A 21501-nucleotide genomic window follows, 5' to 3' on the forward strand; every position below is an offset into this window, starting at 1 on the left:
AAAAACAAGGAAGTGTTCCAAGTGAGGATCACTGAGAGTGGTTGCCAAACAGACCGAGACCAGTATACTGGTCTCGGTCTGTTTAGCAACCACTCTCAGTGATCCTCACTTGGAACACTTCCTTGTTTTTTGTTTATTAATTTTTGGTTGCATGACCTTAGATGACCAACCATAGGAATATATATAAAGGGATTGTTATAGTATATCGGAGCTCCAGGGAATACACATTTTCTCTTTACCGATGTTAGACTGACCGGCCTATAGTTCCCAGGTTGGCACCTAGCCCCCTTTTTTAATATTGGGACTACCGTAGCCCTCCGCCAATCACTGGGGATCCTACCAGTCATTAAGGAGTCCTTAAAAATGAGGATTAATGGAATTAACTCTGCATTGTTAGTGACAATTACATCTAAGATGGCATTTTTTCTGGTAGGAGTCTCCACCATCTGGTCCATGAAATTGTCGCGCAACATGTTTAGAAATCACCCCGCCTTCGCCGAACCCGAAGTTCCATTGGCCCAATTGATGTCTGGATAATTTAAGTCACCCATCACGACTACATTGCCCTCTCTCCCAGCTGTTCCTATCTGCGAGTGAAGATTGACTTCAGCTGGGCGGATCTCAACATCGATGTCGGGATCCGCTCCGGCATCTCAGTATACCGCGAGCTGTAGCTCTCGGTATACTGAGCTTAGGGTAACGGGAGGACGCTAGTTTGTGTCCTCCCGTTACCCTAAGGAGAACTATGGGGAAAAGCCCTGACCCCATAGTTCTCCTTTAACTGTTTATTAAATCACACAGGGTCAGGAGGATTCGGAGACATATGCCAAAAGCAGTCCAACTGATGGGTGGAAAACACAGCAAACAAAATGGTAACAGGAATATTATCAGATGCCAGACTCCCAAAAAAGTAAAACGTAGTGGTAACTGCAGCAAGCAGACACAGTAGTTAATGCTCTTATGGCTCTGTGGTAAATTAAGAATCTTGACTATAAAAAAAAATATCTGGATACAAATGAAGTAATATTAAACTATATCTGAGGAGAGAAGACGTCCATTCTCCTAAAGACACTAGCAAACAACTGAAGCTTGATGGGAGTAGAAAGGGTTACATTCTGGCTGACTAACAACTTTATTTTCCAGTGGCCAATTCTCCAGCAAAATAACTATACATCTCTGAATCCTTTTGACCCTGTGCTCCGTAATGAACGATTAAGAAAAAGCTTTAGAGAGATTCTAACTTTTCCCCACTCTACTCTAAAAAATAGCTTTCTCCATCACCATTGGAGATATTTCTAATCGCTTGCTGACTCTATCACCACCTGTCAATGCAACAGGAAGTGTGGGGAAATGTTTCATTGAATTACTATGACTTTGAAAAACCATTATTCAGGTGACAGACAGACACTTGGATACAGCAAGCTGCGCTATTCGTGTAGATGCAGGCAAGCTGAAAGATCGAAACTGAATTATGGGGAGAATGTAACATCATTGTGATGCCACAAACCACTCTGGGGCTGTTTTTTTATTGATCGGGGTTACTAAAAATATTCCTTGTCGTGTAAAGTAATTGTTGACACACTGCCTTAAGAAAATGGTCCTCAGTGGCCAAGAAATGTTGGATTGTTAGTGATTGCATAGTGATTCAATAAAACACTTTCTTTATTGAAGGCAGTGTAGTGGTGAGAAGAGATTCTGATCACTGATAGATTTAGCAGTCAAGGTTCTTATAGTGTTGGACACTTGGACTTTTCAGGACATTAGAGAAAACTTCAGCAATGGGCACACAGGCATCCTAAGAAAGGTTATAACCCTTCCCTGCTCTATCCAAATGGAAAAGAAAAAAGTATTAGCTTGAAAGGAATAGAGGGAAAAGGAAATTATTATTTTATACTACTGAGGGACACATTTAAAACCACATATACTTTAGACACAGTGACAGGTTCTGCAGTCACCGGGAGCACCCCTGTGAGACAATTTAAAGAATAGGCCCACCCAAATGGTTCAACTCAATAAAAGTCTGTCCTGCCATTCTTCTTGCCTACATTCATCCACTGCATCATTATTTCTTAAATTTTAGGTTGAGAAAATAAGTAAGCGCCTGATGTTATATTCTTTATTGAAACAAAAGAAGTATCTGGCAGAGTCTGTGCAGTTACTTGGCTTGCTCAGTGATCGCATGAGACAATAAATGTCCAGATACTGGAAACACAGGCAGGAATTCAGTGTGCTGATCTTGCTACTAGAGACTTTTCCAGTGTCTGGCCAGCACTGGAAGACCTTAACATTAAAAAAGAAAAAAAAAGGGGGGGGCGCATGCGCGCAGCTGCTGATGAAGGAAGCCTTCTGAGACGGCTCCGCAGCTCACCCAGGCAATCCAGCTAATAGCGCAGGAGTTCACCCCACTCGCCCGTCATTCTACCTCTATCGGCAACCGGAACACTCCCGGCATTGGATCATGTCGTCCACAACACCCAAGCTCCCACAGAAGGGGAAACAACAGCCCATACAAGAAGCGATGGCACGAGCCTCGGCCAAGATGGTGCCCGCGGCCCACACACATGAGGTAACGGCCCGCACAGCCCCAGTGTCCAGTATTGATATGGATGAGGGGGATCTTGATAGCCACGAAGGAGACCGCTCCCGCAAAAGATCCCAAACAGCTCTCTTACAGCGCTTTGATACCATGCTTCAGAAAGCGCTTCAATCTACCTCAAAACAAATTACTGACAAGCTCCTTAAAGAAATAAGAGACATAGGCCACCGCACCGCTGCATTGGAGGACAGGTGTGACGACCTAAAGACAGACCTGTCTGTAGTTGCTGGAGATATGGAATCACTCCGTGAGGAAAACTCGCAACTAATTTCCAAACTTGAGGACTTAGAAAACAGGTCCCGGCGCTCTAATCTCCGCATTCGCGGGCTCCCTGAACACATAGTGGACCTGCACTCCACGGTAACAGCGCTCTTCCAAGAATTGGCCCCCGACATCCCTCTGGAGCGACTGGAAATAGAGCGGACCCACCAGACGCTGAACCGCAGGCGCCCCGAGGGACCCCCTCGAGACATCCTGGTCAAACTACATTTTTACCATTTCGGTTTCTTCCACCCAATGTTCCGAGCATGTTGTGGATTTTTTCCATTGCTGGTTTTTGTGTATGTTTTGATGTTTAGTGTATCTTGTCTTGTGTATCCCCTCCCCCCTTGTTTTCCCATCTCTTCTCCTCATTTTCTCTCCTCTTGGGTCCTGATGTCAAGCCTTAGAATAAGCAGCGCGCGGGTGACACCGACAAGAACTAAGGCCCCTCGGGCGTCTAGGCTGGGTGAGTACCATGAACATAACCTGCACCTACTCCATTATGTCTCTTAAAATACTAAGCCTTAATGTACAGGGCCTCAACTCCCTAACAAGAAGGCTATCTTTAACCCCGATTGCTCCCCTAACTGCTTTAGGGGTTGTCCCGATCGAGGCACATCTGGTGGACCTGCCCACAAGCCTCAGACCTCCGGGAACTAATCTTCAATACCCTATCATCGCTTTTCTCGGTGCCGTTACTCAGGGACCCCTATTTTGCACTCCTCAACTGCAGGCCAGAGGGTCTCTCCCGCACTCAGTTTAAACTTGCCATGCATATCTGCACCTCAGCCAAAAGAGAAATAGCGAAGAACTGGCTAACGTCTTCACTAAGCCTCGCCAGTGTTATAACTCATGTCAATTGGGTTATGACTCTTGAAAAACGGACTGCACAAATTGAAGATAAAATGATCAAATTTGAAAATACCTGGTCCCCGTGGATAGACAAATTTTTGGCCCCGGGCACCCCTCGACGCTTATGCTCTATTTAAACTAATCTACTGCCCCGCTCTTATACACGCTCCCCTCGCGCTTGTGTACAGACAGACCCACTTTTTCTTCCTCTTTTCACCCCCCCTCTCTAGCACCTGACCCTCCACCCACCCTCTGATCCTCTCTTCCAGTTGTGTGTCCCCTCCACCTTGTGTTGTCTTGTCTGTGTTCGGTAGTGCCGTTACCTGAGAATCTAACTGGCTAGCTACAGACAAAGCTGGCCACAGCCTTGAGATTCTTATCCTCTGGCATGATATAGATCTTGGTTCTCCCACGGCTATCTGGAAGTGAGACCCGAGCATCTCCTGCTCTGCATTCCTCAGAGAGAACATACTGGCTGACTCTTCCATCTATCTGATATCTCACCAGGTTGCCATACCATATGAACAAATGCAGTATATATATGGAATATGTATGTTCTCATTTTTCTCATGGTCCACTGTGTACCCACATTAGCTATCCGGTCGAAGCAATAGAATTCGATCTATAATCACCCATTATCAGATCTATAACCCATGATTGACGTCTGCTAACACATGTTCTCTTGTCGATGCTACGGACTGCGCACCGAATACTGTGATGTTCTGTACTGTCGATTGTCTTCTGTGATGAAACCAATAAAAATTTATATGATAAAAAAAAAAACGAAAAAAAAAAACAATTCCAGTAACAATATGAAAGTACCTTAATGTAATTTGAAGGTTAATTTAGCTGAACATCAAAACACAATGCTAAGTGAAACCTAGATATAAAAAGACAACCTAATTATTTGTTCCCAGTGTGTCACCCCACCACATTATTATTGTTTTAGTGTAGTCTTAAGCCCATGTAAAGACAGTGCAGGAGGTCCTACCACTCGATTTTGCATTTGACACAGCAGGTAGTCTCATACAATAGGTAACATCTATGTCCTGCCAAAACTATTTTTCTTAGTTTTGGACAGCATGGGGAAAGGTTAAAACCCTGGTCAGGTTTTCAGCCATATCCAGGGCTATATTTACAATCACTTCCTGTCCTGTTAGTAATAATTTACCAGACAGGAGGAGAGGCAAATTCTCCAACAACACTATAAGTAGAGTAGAGGAAGGTTAGAACCCATTAGCTTTTTATTGCTGTTTGTGTGTCCCTGTAGAAGATTTGCTCTCACTTCCTTCTTGGTGAAACTGTTGTCATCAGCACAGGAAGTGACAGGAAGTGATTGAAAACAGAGCCCTGGACAGCAGTAAAAAATGCAAAAGAGGTTCCAATCTTTCCCCATTCTATCCAAAAATAATTTCTTGGCTTGACCTACACATTAATAACCTGTAGACTTTGAAAATGCCAATACTGTAGAAAGTGGGCCTCATACTAACAGGATTGTAGGAAATATGAAGATAAACAGATACCAATAATATACAGATATACAAGTAGAAAGGGTTAATAGAACAGCATTTTGACAACATTTTGGCTCAGTTGGAAAACTTACTGTGGAAGTAATGAGTTTCTGACCAGAGACATAAATGTGCTGTTTGACTGGAGGCCTTCCTTTCTCCCCTCAGCCACAGCTTCATGGTTAACAAGTAGTGATGTGGTTTCTGCAAGCAGCCGCAAACTGAAAAGTCTCCATTCCACTAGAAAAAAAGAAAAGCCAAGAATGTTACCATACAGCTGTGTAATTGAAACAAAATGTTGAAACTGCATGGAGACGTACTTGATGTGGCCTAGCTTACCATTTTGGCTGCACACCAAGGAGACTAAAGGTGGGAGGATAGCATCCACAACCTAAAACAGAGCAAGAAAGGGTCTGGATTGAATTACTGAAAGAGCATAAATAGAATCAGTATCACCACAAACTAAAGGGTCTTACAAGCTAACTCTATAATTAAAATGATAATCTGTGAGGAGATGTAGTGATTTACTACCTATGAAGGAGATCTCAGTCCTGCTGCAGTCTCTTCTTCCAACTCAATTAATCAGTCACTTCAAATCTTAGAATCAATAATGGAGCTCCCAAAAACCATCTAGTGATCTGTGATGTTGTAAAGTTATGGCTAAACTTGACAGGGCTTGCAAGAATACATGCTTAATGAGCAATGTATAAGTTAATTTTATACTTAGACTGTAAGGATATTAAATATCATGCCTGGAAACCTGCTACTCAAAACATTCATTACCGCTGTTCCAAATGAAAATACAGTTTAAAAACAAAGTTGTACCTGTAACAGATGCAAAAGCTACCTTGACAGCTATCTATAGTTATTGGAAATGCTATCATTGTCAACCGAGAAAATCAACTTAACCCCAAAGTACTGAAAAATAAAGAATACAGCATTTACATTCCAAAAGGACATGACATAGAACTAGTCCAATAAAGTCCAAATAAATATCTAAATACAAAGCTTTTTCTTTTTTTTAGTTTTTACTTTATTCTATTGGGCTCTGCATTACTGACGTTTGAAATGAACAGCATTAAAATACCATTAATGTTACCTCATTTTAACACCAGATAATCAGTATTGGGGTACATGATACTTGAAATTAATACAAAGCTTCCGACTGTAGACAGGAACCAGCAATACAGGTAAGTGTTGCATGTGTATCTTAAGTACTGCTTATAAGGTAATAAGATCTTGCAGAAGCAGTTATGAGTATGGACAGTTTATAAATGTTTAATTTCTCCTTGATACTGCAGTGCAGTTAACCCACTGTTCCCAGACCACAAAATAGCCTTGTACTGTATAGGGAACTGACAAAGACAAGAGTTAAACTTTTCACATCCCTTTCCATAACACTGAATTAGCAAGTGCCCACAAAATACAGACTGCGATTAAGTATTTAAGTTGAAATAAGTGGTGACATAATAAACTAAACGTGTTTTAAAGCAGATAGAACCAAGATAATTGCAGTATTTCTACACTAAAAAAAGAGTACATATATTAAAATACTTTCTAACAAAATGTACTTTAGTGTTTTGATTAAACCTTTCACTAAAATGTGGAACAGCATTGCAGAAAACATCCATCAAATGGCAACACTTGAAAATGAAAACTAAGTCAATTTTAAGGGCAGCCAAAGACACACAGTTGCCAGCTAAGAACTTGGAAAAGCTTTTACCTTCAATCCCATAACTATTAAAGGGCCATTAATTACTGTTACGTCCAATTAAAGGTTGGCCAATTGAGTAAACCACTAAAGTTATTAAGTTTATAATTAGAAGACATCAAATAATACTTCTGATTATGGCATCATCTTTGTTTTTCCGTAAACTCATTAGATTTCACCAGGCATCTGTTCTTATATGGGTAGTCATGTTAAAGTGAATTTGACATTATTAACATAAAATTCTATTTTTATGGTTGGAAACTGTACAAATATGAATTAGCATGGATGAATGGATTTCAACCCAAAACATTTAAAACAACTTCAAGTTTGGCTTTTCACTATTTGTATTTTAGGAACTGTGGGATTAATTTTAAAAAAGAATTCTAAAAAAAAAATGTCTCACCAGCAATTAGGTGAGGAACAATGGTACCTTAACTGATGGTCACAAATAGAAAAACGTATATAAAAGTACTTTATAAAGTATTTTATAAAGTAGTGTAGCACCCTAATGGAAAGAGTGCTATTAAATTTAGTAATATCAGATTGTATGTGGCCTGATACTGATTTGTAGTCTGGGATAATTTAGTTTTCCCTAAACAGTCTGTCATTGTTTGCATTTGTGTGCTGCCAGGTGTACCATGGTTACAGAACAGAGCGACCAATGGGAGCCTGCTATGAGTACATATCTCTCTCTAGCCAATCACTGTTAGACAATGGCCAGTGGAGCATGCTGGGGGAGCAGATACATATTTGGGGTGGACCATGTGAGCTCTCTCTTCCTCCCCCGGGCCCTGACTGTGGGGAGGCTGCAATGGATTGTCTGAGATGGCTAGGCCTGAAGCCTGGGGACTAGCCGTGTGATGACATTGGAGCCTGATAGCAGCAGGGCCAGTGGTTGCTACTGAAATCAAGAACCAGTAACTTCTACCTCAAGTAGTGTTGTGCAAGGTGTTCTACCTGCTGTGCATGGAGACAGTAACCACACTCTGGAGTGCTATGGAGTCTACATCTGCCTGGATGATCTCAACCCTCTACCCTTCTCCCTGAAGTTCAGCAATAAAGGTTTCAAGCATTATATCAACAGTCTGCACCTCACTTCAATGGATTACTCAAGAGGGTAGTAAGTGCTGATGGGCAAAGCGAGTAATATTATCCCTAGACAAGAAGAATTCGGAGATGCCTAACAACCGACCCAAGTACTCAAGGTGTGCTGTGGATCCATCATAGAGGTTTCTTACAGAGGAAAGACAGGGAGACCTGTTAGTTCATTCACTGTAGATCACCCCTTAAGAGCCACCCCTTAAGAGCCAGTGTTATCTTGAGCTGGAATATCGCTGACTGAGTAAGGGGGACGCTACACTAGCATGTTAAGTGCGACCTATATATTTTAACGTATAGCACCACAATTGTTTTGCCATAAGGAGAGGCTAAGGTAACACAAGGATTGATATTGATGGCCATGTGTCTTTTTTCAGCCTCACTAAATATTCAACTATGTAGGACTCAAGACAATGGCAGTCAAACAGACTGAATGTAGAAAGTATGGGAGAAAAAAAATCAGGACTATTACATCTTGCTTTCTGAGTTAATAGGCTGTTTACATTGCATGAGAAATTCCCTTAGCTTAGTGGATAAGGTGAATATCTGCTGACTTCCAAAAACTGTTTTGTTTTTTTCCTTGTGCATGATTGGACATTCTTTGCAAAGTGATTGTTTACTACATTCACTAAGCAAAGTGAAAATTGATTTGCAAAATTAACAGCCTCTTTGCCTATAAATCAACCCCATTGACCTGAAACAAGTATACTGTATAATAAGAGGTTAGTACTCCTAATCTGCATGCTTCTTTCAGGTCATTGACAATTAAGATCTTGCAGTCAGAGCATTGAGGAAAGTTGGCACTTGCAGCCTGCATATTTCTCAGGTTTCCTTAAAGGTATATATCCAGCTGGTTTTCTTAGTTTTGGATAAAGTAGAAACTGTCTAGAGCCCCCAGTGTATATTTTTCTTCTATCTGGAGCTCAATTGGACTCACCGACCATGACCATACACCACCCAGATTAGCATATTTCTGTGACTGATATGGCCAGGTGTTTCTACATACCTGTGGCTGCTCAACCCTACAAATTAATGACAAGCTGAAAGTCTCTGCAGCTGTCTGCATGTATTACCACATGGAGTTAATACATGCACTTATGTTGGTGTATTTTTAGTGCTTGGGAGCTTCCACACTATATATTGGTGCAGATTATTATTTCTTTATAAACCATTTTATAGCTTATAACTTAATCTTAGATATATGAAGTTGTAATAAGCCTTTGTTTTTTATTCAGCAGCTGTACATGTTTTTTCTTTTACATCTCTTAAGGATAGGTTCACACATTTATTGCATGTTCACACAAAGCTTGTTAATGTGCGCTTACTTGCCTGTGCATTGTGTAGGGCAGTGTATTCATTCGAACGCACTTTTTAAAAGGTAGTACACCACAAAGCATGGTAGTGCAACATTTTGTACTGTGGTGCACTAAAACCTATGTGCATTTGTGCCTGTTTGATATGCACATGAGGAGGAATCAAATTCTTCTCTATGGGGGTCTATTCACACCTACTGTATGTGTTGCGCTGCTGTGTGAGTTCTATGGTAGTGCATGAAAAATGCATGTGCATGCACTTTAGTGTGTTTTTGCTGGATTTTTTGATCATAACAACCGGCCCCATTCACTCCAGCCAGGCTACATAGGAAGATGCAGGCCACACCATGCTTTATATGGAGACTACGGAGAGCAAGGATCCCACTGCTTACAGAAATTACAGTAAGCGCCACAGGGCCTGTGAGGACAAGTTAGCTTATTTCTTTATTAAGCACATCATTTTTGTTTCATATGCTAATGCATGCTCAGAAAGCTAAGTTAGACAGCACAACACAAAACAAGCAGAAAGCACATACAAGGAAGATGATGCATAAAGACGCCACAGCAGATATTGCATGCAATTGGCCAAAACACACAAAAAAACAGGAAGCACAAAAAGCTGGGTATGCCAATTAGGTGTTAGTAAAATGTTGCAATAAACACACAATAAATTAAGGGGCCAGTTTCAGTTTTTGTTTTATCTGTTCTAGAGGCAGCTAGTGCTGGATTAATTGCTGTATTGAAACTCTTATCAATCACAAATGAGCCCCACTGGGTAAAAAAACAAACATCTTCCAAAGAGATCAGGTTTTCATTATGATATGATAATTTTGCCACTAGATGACGGTGTTCTCTTGCTTTCTCTGGGGAATAGTATTAACAAGGTTCTCTTTGCACACTTATGCCTACACATTTATTGAACATTTATTGAAAGATGGAATAAGTACCACCTACATGTACTTGTATGAAAGTTTAAAGCAGTAACTTTTTAACCTGTGAAATCAATTTGTGTTATGAATCCTTGTTGAATCTTTTCTTTATAATTCTCATAAGAATGCAAGCATATATGTCAAACACTCCTTGGAAATACTAATAACTTCTCATTACTCAATACAACCTGACTTCTAGCACATATAATGGCTTCTGGCCAGAAAGGCAAGCTGCCTATTAACATGTTGCTGTATTGATTGAAACATTGAGAATGATTTCCTAACTTCTCATAGGGTATTGTGCTATGTTGGATATAATTTATCTCTTAACAAGACTGTACTTAAATGATGTCCCAAAAGGATGATCTTTCTGTAGTACAACCTCAGGTGAATCAGGTCATTTTCAAAACTGTCTGTAGGTTTGTGGTGCTATTCACATGCTACATGTATATTTGTTTTTTCTTAATCAATCTGCCCCTATTCTTTCAGATGTGTACAACTCCAATACCTACTAGACCCAGCTGAAAAGTACATTTGCCCTGTTCACAATAGAAACAAACTCTGTTCATTTAAAGGATCATTAGATACACTACACAAGAGAGGCAGCATTAGAGGTTGCATTTTGCCCAGCAGCAATAACCTAATCTTAGATATTTGAAGTTGTAATAAGCTTTTGTATTTCTATGAAATCATCAACTGTAAATATTTTTCAGTATTTTTCTTACATATGTTAGTTTGGATCTTATTTTAGTAGCCCTCCAGCAAAATTAATCAACGAAGGATGATTAATTTTGATGAAATACACACGATATATCAATAAAGAGAAAAAGGGAAACCTTAAAGAAGGTCATGCCTTTTTCTGCGAGAAAGATAATTTCAACTTTGCGTGAAATCCCGTTAAAGTGACCCATCAATGCTAAACAAGTATAATTTGGAAAGAGCTATACAGAACCTTAATCCTCTGTTAAAGAATCATGCTAAAAGGTTATAAACTAAGTATGTATTAGCTACTAGACTCCAAAGCCTTGATCTAGTTTGTAAACACCTCAAACTTTGCAGGTTCTGGGACTCACACTTGCAACTCTATTAAAATTCATGTGTCATAGTCAGTGGTTTAACCTATACACTAACCTCAGACAGTTCCCCTATGCCTTGTCCGCCAACTCTTTGTCCACCTTGGTCTACCTACCTCAACAGGATCTCAAAAAGAGTTATTTGAGAAGACGATTACAACCCTGGACACACAACTAGCTGTTAAAACACTTAAGCTGTAAAACTATACCTGGCTGTTTGGGTGATACTGCGCAGGTGCGTGATCCTGTCTTCTGCATTTGCGGGAACCAAGCACTAATGCACACGCGGCATAACATACGCGCAAAGACACCAACACACAGGATATGACACAATCTCCCTTGATAGATTGCCCTATTTAAAACAGCCTGTTCTGTGGATCATTGCTGAATGGTCTTTCAGCATGTGTGTGTGTCTCCTGTTACTCTGCCAGTTCCTGTTACCTGCTGCCATGACCCAGATTGCTTTGACTACGTCTGATTGCTGCCTGCCCCCTGACCTCTGCTTGTTTCAGGTTTACTCTTCCTTCTTCTGCTCCTGTACCTCGCTGCCCGATTGCTGTGACCCCTGGACTGTCTGACTTTGCCCTGCTTTCTCTGTGCTCCACGCTGAACTTCTGGCTGTATCCTGGTCTGACTCCTACATCCTTGGTAACCAGCTTCTGGACTTGTCTGGGCACAGTGTCTGTACCTCCTGTGCTGCTCTCTTTCCTCTCACTCCCTGTCTCCACTCTCAAAAGTGCGGGACAAGAGTTGCAAAGGAGACCTCCTCGACTATTCGGTCTTCTACCAGGTACATGATATAAGCCAAACAAGAAACCAGGACCAGATGGCGTTCAGCCTGATAATAAGACATTTGCTGTACTTTTAACTCCCCTCCTTGTTAAGGACTTCAACTGTAACGTTGTGCATTTAGTTCTTGATGGCCTCGATATGGAAAATACACAATCCCAATATGGCCTATTAGTCTAATTTTAGGTTGATTTTTCTCACAAATATAAATATGAAACTTTTAACAAAAATCCTTGCCAAGAGACTAAAGCCAGTAATAGGTAGCTTTGTGGGAAAGGTTCCAGTGGGCTCAGTCCCAATGCAACAAGCTAGTGATACCATAGACAAAATCACAGGGCTTCCAATAAGGGGGTACAATAAGTACAGGCAGCCCTCTTTACCAAGTCTGGGCCAAGTCGGGTCAGCAGGGGTCTTGAGCCAGGCAGTGCTGAGTAATATGGTGCCCCATGATTTCTAGTGGCGTCCCAGGCTGTGAGGACAGAAGTAAGAGGCAGACCTCTCACACAGCATGGGAGAGGGCCGTCTGGAGGAAAACATGCTGCAATGCCAGGTGAAACCTCGCAAAGAGGATGGGGAGAACAGTAAAACCCCTGGACACTAGAGCTACAGGTGTCCTGCATTTAGACCCCTGCCAGTCCAGACAATTGCTTTTTCCAGTGTGTGTTCCGATCAGATCTTTGAGCCATGACAGCAAGTAGCTTCCTGACTGTGTGTGTTCTGTGTGCAGCCACCCTCCAGGCAGGTTGGTGGGGAATATGGATTGATAGTGGGCCTTCTCCACCTGAATCCATATCTACACTTCAAAGATTCTGTCACCAGCTTTATTAATATCAGACTATTTTCCTTCTCTGTGCAGAGGGGATCAGTGCTGTATTTACCTCAGTGATGACATCACAGCTGTGTGTATACTTGGTTCAAAGGTGGTTCTGCTCTATCGAGTGGACATGATTAGAGGCAACAGATGCCACTTTCATAATTAGGACAATCATTTATTGAACATGTAATGGCCTCATTTTATTTTGGCTGATGTCATGCTTTGGAAGTACCCTAATTGTAAGCTAGCTGCTGGACTTCCTCCCTTAGATGTCACCTCTGGCATCCTTGATGATAGTATCAAGAGTAGCTCTAAAGAGGCATTTTTCCCTCAATGGCCATGTGGATTAAGCACTTTTAAGGTGCAGGCTCTGCAGTCCAACATTTTAGCCAAAGAGTTCCCCTCATGTTCACTAACAAGAGACTCTTACAGAAAATAAGATGGGAGACCTCCAACAACCCATCCGCAGTGTAGCTCAAGGCATCTTAAGCATCAGCTGTAAATGCTGTAAGGCCAAGGCATCAACTGCCTGTAGGCATCATCTCTGAATGCTCCATGAAGAAAGGGATAGACTTCAATAGTGATCCGATCCCTTCTGATAGCCTTAGACCAATCAGTTAGACAGATCAAGGTTTGACAGATCAAGGCCACAGCTAAAACAGGTTGCAAAGCAGGAACTGACAGAGAGGGCCCTCTTGGCACTGATCAGTGGGATCCTCCACAAGGATGGCAAACACATTGCTAAAACGGGATACTGCCAAATTCACAGATAAGTCAGACCACTTTTTAACAAGGTCTTTCTCAAATAAATAGAGTACTGACAGGTGCTTGGGAACTATAAACATCTTGTCAAAATGTTACCAGTCCCCATAATGGTGTACTGAGAACAGTGGGCGAACCAGGAAGGTCTTGGCAGTCCTAACTCTAATGGGTCCTAAGCTGTGTACAGCACTGGTATAAGCATTGGGCTGATCTTCAAGCTTCAAAGTGTATTGAAGAAAATAAAAAAAAGTTAGACTTTTCTCAGTAGAGCTTTATAAAAGACACCCATCCTCCTAGGACACTAGGAAAAACTGAGGCTGTCCATGCTGCTAGAACACTAACAAAAAACTAAGGCTGGGAGTAGGATGGGTAATGCTGGGCTGGTCTACAATTGATTTTCATTTGTCAGGGTCCAATCCTCCCGTAGGTGGCAGTATAACCTGACAGTATATGACTTCATGTGTCCCCCAAAGGAAGTAGTATCAAGTGTTGTCCCTCAAAGGAAGTAGTATCAATTGTTAAGAGTATCAATTGAGAGTTAAGACTCTCATCTTTCTTGATGAAAATGACCATCTCTAATTGTCCTGGTTATTACTTTCATTGGAACATAAATTAAAAGTGATAACAACTTTATGGGTGTCACTATGGATATTCCTCCTTTGGGGCACACCTATTTCTTCTCAATCTGGTTTCATCTATGGGACATGTAAAAAGAAACTTAAAAACATCTCCATTTCATTCAAAACTAAAAATGTGGTCACAGATGCTTAGTTTGAAACATTCTGCCCTGGCAGTCCGAACACAGTGCAACTGTAAATTTAAATGATCAAAAAGTATTTGTTCTTATTTTCTCATTATCAAAGTACAAAGCAAGATATATCTCCTGCAATGCCAAACATAGGGGTATGCAATACACATGTGGTCCCTGTGCTAATAGTTTACACTCTGACTTCCATAGTATTATCTCAAACACAAATGTACACAGCCACAGGTGCACACAGGTGCCGATTGAAAGATTTTGCCTCTATTCCAGTTCTGGTGGCAACTCAAGATTTATCCACACTTTTATTCCCGGTGACGCTGGTGATTAAGACCATTAGAGAAAGCAAATTGGAGACACAGACAGCAATAAAAACCTGACAGCAGTTCTAACCCCTCACCACTTTATCAAAATGTAAACAACCTAGTTATACTTTAACTGCTATTTCTACATTGTAAACATTTTGAATGAATTAAGCCCTATTACCTCTGGTGATAAACAAATATTCTTTAGAATTTCATAATAAAAAATAACAGTCAAGTATGGTGTTGGCAGAGGACTTGCCTGTGAATGTTTTATTGACACAGTCCATGCCCTCAGTTTCTTGAGGCCCCTGTTATCAGTCAACAGATGCTGACTTCCTGAAAGGCAGAGATTAGCCCCTTCCCAAGCGTTACATAGTAAAAATCCAGTGTCCTATTGTCAGGCACCAGTGTTTCAATGGTTTACAAAAATGTAAATTATACGTTTAATTATGTCAAAATGTCCAAAGATATAGAGCACTAGAAATGTGAGTTAATTTTGCATAGTACTAAAAAAACACTATGGAAAAATAATATATGATCTTTTTAATTCAAATATGCAAACTGAGATTTAGAGGGCAAAAAAATCCATTACCTGTACGATATTTAGTTATATGTTTATTTAATAGTTTATCGTGTACTACTATCATTGCATAATTATATTGCATGAATTGAGTTGTAAATTACAAGACAGCTATCTGTGCCTATGCTATGCTATGCTCAAAGACCAGGCGAATGAGGTAGCAAGGTTACGGCTAGTTTTTGCTGCCAGTACACTGCACATGTGCATCAACAAAAAAAATGTCACATTGTGTGGGGATTTATGAAAACTTCAACAAAACAGGAGTGCTTGTTGACAAGTCTAAACAACATGATTATCCATGCTCGAATTCTACAAAAGTCAGCCCATAAGATTTTCGGTCCATTTGCAGTAGTACTTTTCTTTCTTTCTATATGTATAGTAAAATGACCTTGTAAACACTGCAAGTGGTTACACATGCATTTAAATGTATCAGTATATGTTATCTATTTCTAATCTAGAGAATCTAGTTCATGGAAAAACTAGCAGCACCAGACAGATGTGTGTTTTTTCAAAAACAACCTCATCACCTGTTTTTCTGTACAATTAGAACTGATTAGTCCTGCTACTTCTAAGGTGGAAGTAGCATCTGCAATAAAAAGCACCAACATCTATGGAAGCACCTGGATCGGACAGGTTTTCAGCTTTAATGAAAGTTTGCATCTACCATCTCTCCTTATGTAAAAAGTTTTTATAATGAAGGAGACTAATCCCTGGAATTTCTAAAAGTTCATACATCAACACTCCCTAAATCGGGTAAAAAAGAAGCCTATGTCACCTCAAAATTTATGACCCATTATGGGCTAAGCCTGGACTATACACTGTTCACAAATACACAGCCACTTGTTTCATTTCATTGCACAAATGTTACCTTCTGGATTTATTCCAGAGAATCAATTGATAATTCAACTGTGCATTTATAGAGAGGGCCTTTTTATTTTCTGGATTATCAAGAACCTTCATATCAGCATTTAAACTGTTTAATAGGGATGCACCAATACTGTACTCGGTACAAGTACAGATACTTTTGAGCTCCAAGACTAGACTAGAGAAAAATTCAAAAGTTAGGAGGCAGCTGTCATTTGTAAGGAGCACACAAAGTTCCTGGGATTTGTACATCTCTGTTTTAATGTATGATTTTGTTTTTATAAATAACGGGATGCACCGATACCATTTTTGCAAGTACAAGTACTAATACTTGCCCAAATACTTACAAGTACAACTACTGATACATTTTTGTTTATTGTCATGTGACAGTTTTTCTAAAACAATATCGACTAATGATTTCAGGACAGTGGTGGAGAGCCAGAGCCAGGTCCCAGCTGCAACCCTGGTAGTTCTCATGAAAATGCCAAGTATCGGCACTGGTATCTGAAAAGTATCGGTGCATCCCTACTGTTTATTAATCCCTTTCCAAAACTTTCATACAATTCCATTCCAATCTCTTCAAAATGTTTTTGAAAAAGTGGGCATCCTCTCTCTGAAAAGGCAAGGGTTGCATCCTCCCTCTGATTATTTTGACTTTTATCAACTGAAGTCCATCATCTTAATTCTTAACCAACACAGATTTCCACCAGCCTACCCCTTTCTCTGCACTCTCCTGGGCTGCAGTAAAAAAAAAAGCCTAGCAGATTTTTGGCTTGGTGGAAATATTCCTATTCATTAGTACAATAACAATTCACATGTAATTCAAGGCATATTAAAGATAATTAAAGTGTTTTGTTGTCCATGCTTGCGCAGACATTAGTTATTTTCCTATGATGATATCCTGGGTGCAGCCAATAGATAGCTACTTGATAGTAAAAACTGGATGTACCCATTTCAAAGATACAACAAAGTCTGTAAATTAATGGTCACTAAAAACGCTTGTTAAGCGGGCAGCTCATTGGCTGTCAGCTTCGATCATACGAAAAAGCTGACTCCTTCAATCAGCTGATCGAGAAATGCCGGCTGAAAGGGAGTCAACAGCCCCACACAATGTGTGAATTTCGGCCGGTACAGTCAAAACCTTTAGTCTTTTGTAAGACAAATTACCAACATTTCATTAAAAATAGGAATCTTGATTTGAAAATCAAGCATGCAAATACACTTTAAATATCCTAATTGTATAAATACTTTAAAGAAAAACAGGGAAGTGGGGGAAACAGTAGGGAAAAGCCCCCCCTTCTGTTTATTTTGTGTTGAAGAACCTCCAGGGATGTCATGAATGATGTTTTCCTACATTATTCTTTGAGGGAGGCAGGCCCTCTGTCCGATTTAACAATCTTTAGTTCTATATGCTGGCCATTTTTGTCCGATTGCATTCTCTAATTTTCTTCACAAGGATTAATAAGAAAATGTGTGACCAACACTATTTAACATAAGAAAAACTAATGTTACTGGGCCTTCTAGAAGGACACATAACGAATAACACCTGTTTTTATCTTTTTGCACTGTATTTGTTAAAAACATTCAGCAAATACACAGGTAAACATATTGTTAGCACTGAAGTGAAAGTAACATACTAGAGAACTTTTAGAAAAAAAATGAACACATTTTGTGCTTACAGCCTATATTAATCAACTCTAAATCTCAGACTACAGTTTGCAGTGTTGTATTACTGTATAATTCAGTGTCACATAACAGCAATTCAGCACCTGGCTCTCCTTGAAGGGGATTTCAGGCATACACAGATTTTAATCTCCTGTGTGATTAGAGCTTCTGACAGTTAATATCAGAAAACTGAAGGTGACCATCACAAAAAGTAGAAATATTCTGCAATTCTTAACATCCATAAAATAGTGCTGTCCTACTAAAATATGGATAGAGCTTTTGGACTTTTCTGATGGGGGACCTGATAGAACTAAGTATACTATAAAAAGGTGAATCATACACAATTTTTAGAAGTTTTTTAAAAAAGAAATACATAATACATGAAAAAAGAAAACTGGAGATTTACTACTACAAAATTGAAACTGCTCACTTGTAGCAACATTTTGGTGAGCATATCTCTGAGTGTTTGGGAATGTTCCCATACCTTTCTGTGAGACTGTCACCTATAGCTTATTCAATTAACAGCTTTAAGAGTAAACCCCAAGCATAAATGTCTCTTATTTGTTTTGATCTGTTAGATATGCCATTGATCGTGTTTTATTATATCTGCTATGTAAGTGAAAAAAAACCCTGTTGATCTTGTCAGAAATTAAGAGCTATCCTATGTACTGCATACTAACTGTATTATCTTCAAGGGCTCTGCTAGTTTTTGTCTTGAACTACAGAATGATTAGCCCTTTGGCTTGTTCACACCATGTTTTGTTGAACTGTGTTTTTCTGCTGCACACCTCCACACAGGTATGGTGTGAACAGGGAACCAGAACAGGGAAAACTGTAAATTAACATGGTGTGAACAAGCCTTTATGTTGTACAGCTCTGAAAGTGGAGTAGTTGAGTAGCATTGCATAAGACATAGGCAGGGCTGACACCACTCAGTTCACAAAATGCTGCCTGTTGTCATCCCAAAACAAGGCCTGAGCATGCATTTACACCTAGGCGTCAGTGTTTTTGTGCGCAATTTCGGCTAGTCTGCTAGATGCTTCGGCTAGATGCACGCACATGAAGATGTGTGTATTACCTGGCAGATTGAAAGACATTGCGGTCAATGGACCACTAAAACATGCAAAAACGTGCACAAAAAAGTACAAAAAACTTGTGTTGCACATTTCTAGGAATTTGTATTGAAGTCTATGGGGCCAAACATGCTTTAACCACTTCAAGACCAGGTGTTTAGACCCCCTTCCTGGCCAGGCCATTGTTCAGTATTCAGCGCTGCGGTACTTTGACTGATGTTTATTCCGTCATGCAACGCTGTACTGAAATGAATTTTATACCATTTTTTGGGGACACATAGAGCTTTCTTTTGGTGGTATTTAATTAGGAAAAATTACTGAAAATTTTAGGAAAAAAAGTTATTTTTTTACATTATGTTAGGAAACATTTATTATTACCCAGTTTTTTGGTAAAATATAAAAGTCGGGGTGACGTCGGGTAAATAGACACCAAACATGTCAAGCTTTAAAATTGCGCGCACCCGCGACATCGCAGAAAACTACCATACCCAAAATTGGCCATACGTGATACTTTAAAAGCTTTTACCGCTCATCAGTTTAGTGTTATCAGTGATGGCCCTAGAATTATTGCTCTTACTCCAACGTTCGCGGCGATATGTAACATGTGCGGCGTAATGGGCTCAATCGTCTTTTTTGCACGTATGCATGTTTGCATGCGTGTATGAATGGATGGGGACTTTTAAAAAAAATTAAAAATGTTATTCTTTTTTTATGTGTAACTTAAATTTTTTTGGGGGGGGACTTTAATTTTTTTTTCACTAAACTTTATTGCTATCACATACGGGGCTAATAGAACCCCCCCCCCCCTATGTGTTAGCAAAATATGTGACAGGTCCTCTTTATGGAGACATGAGGGGTCTCCAAGCTTCTTTCCACTGGAAAGTGACACAAGAATGCGGAAGTGATGTAATATACAACACTTCCGCATTCTTTCAGAGGAGAGGGGACCGGAGGGAGCTCGTGTAACGAACTCCCTCTGATCCCCTATCACACAGGCGCAATGCTGATCCCGGGCTCGCACCAGGCACAGCAGAGCCCGGGATCAGCGGGACAACGGCGGGGAGGGGGTGGGGGGAAGCGGAGGGGCACACCGACCGTTGCCCCTGTACAGCCGGCGGATCGCTTGTCTGTTTGAAATTTTCGGCCACTTCCGGCTCGCGTGCGAGGAGGCGTATCTGAGTGGACGTCTAAAGACGCCCGCTCAGATCTAGAGAGCTCCCGGCCAGCCGTTTTTTTTACTACGGCCGGCCTGGAGGTAGTTTAACTGCCCGAAAGAAGCCCATGTACTTTTTCCAGTGACAGGTGTTTTACAGCTTGCAACACAATGCTCAGGTATGAACAGGGGCCATTGCAATTAATGGGATTTCTTGTGTTGAGACTTTTGTTGCACAACAAAATGCCTAGGTGTGAGTGGGGGCTAAGAGATGAGTGATTTTCTGGCAGATCAACAGGTATTATTCTGTACTTTTATGGCCTCTTACCTATAGCAACAGGACAAAATTTATTTTGCCACAGGGTTTGGATTGGTTGTTATGGGTTATTGTACTCTGCAAGTTCTCCTTGTTAATTTAACATACCTGATTGTCAAGGAAAACATCCTTCAGCATGAACCATGGATGCATTGCTCTAACAATATCATTGTGATACAACTTTTAAGTAATAACTACCTTGTCATGCTCACAGCAACCAAATCACATTAAATGTCACTTACATATGTTTGGAAAAATCTAAATTTGATAATTTTTATTGAAATTATCTTTGAATTGAATAAAATATTTCTATACAATTTTAGATAAGACCGAAAAAAACAAGAAACCTGATTGGGACTAGTGCTTTAAAGTGTTTCACTGTCTAAATTGCAGTCATGACCCTAGAAGCTACTGATTGCTTGGACGGCTTATGGGAATTGCTCCAACTAGTAGGAAAATATTGTTTCAAGTTCTGCCAAGACTTACTTGGGAGTGGTGATGTGTCAACAAGACTGGATGCTGTGTTACAGCTTCAAACGCTGATAGAGCTGTCCTGATCAGTTCATCTGATGCAGCTTGACCTGGTCACAAAAAAAAAGCCATTGTTGTGTTGCAGAACTCTTGGTAACTCAATTAATCTTTGTTCTAGTGATTCTTTAATGTTTTGGATTGCCCTGAGATGCACTTACCCACTGCTCCTTCCAAATTAGTCTCACCAGTATCCACAGAATTAATTTGGTTCTAAAAAAACAACAAAAAACAATAATTGTTTATTTAAATAATGGAAAATGTTTCATGCAACAGTTGATTATATTGATAGATGTATCATGACTTTCTTTTCAAATTTAATTCAAGTGCACGAAAAACAGAAGTCAATGAAGTTCAGGCTGGAGAAAAAGCTTTTGCAGGGGGTCCAGCTCTGCATTGCAAGGATTAACTACTGTTTTGTCTGGGGGGATTGGAATAAGATGAAATACCTACCTTATTCCTCACTCCCACATGTTTCCTCCACACTGCATATGTCTATCTATAAATGTTACAATAGATAGATAGATAGATAGATAGATATGGATACAACA

The 21501-nt window shown here is 40.2% G+C and overlaps 1 protein-coding gene across 1 annotated transcript in view; it reads right to left on the bottom strand.

Moving 5' to 3' along the window:
- The window catches only part of ULK4 (unc-51 like kinase 4), a 463016-nt gene that overhangs the window by 226613 nt on the left and 214902 nt on the right, over positions 1-21501 (bottom strand). Inside the window, 4 exon segments of the mRNA XM_018561067.1 lie at positions 5313-5457; positions 5557-5608; positions 20909-21003; positions 21112-21163. Of these exon segments, the coding sequence (XP_018416569.1) occupies positions 5313-5457; positions 5557-5608; positions 20909-21003; positions 21112-21163 (344 nt within the window).

This window comes from Nanorana parkeri, unplaced genomic scaffold (genome assembly GCF_000935625.1).
Source record: "Nanorana parkeri isolate BGI_ZX_2015 unplaced genomic scaffold, ASM93562v1 scaffold498, whole genome shotgun sequence".
In the NCBI taxonomy this organism is placed as follows: Eukaryota; Metazoa; Chordata; class Amphibia; order Anura; family Dicroglossidae; genus Nanorana; species Nanorana parkeri.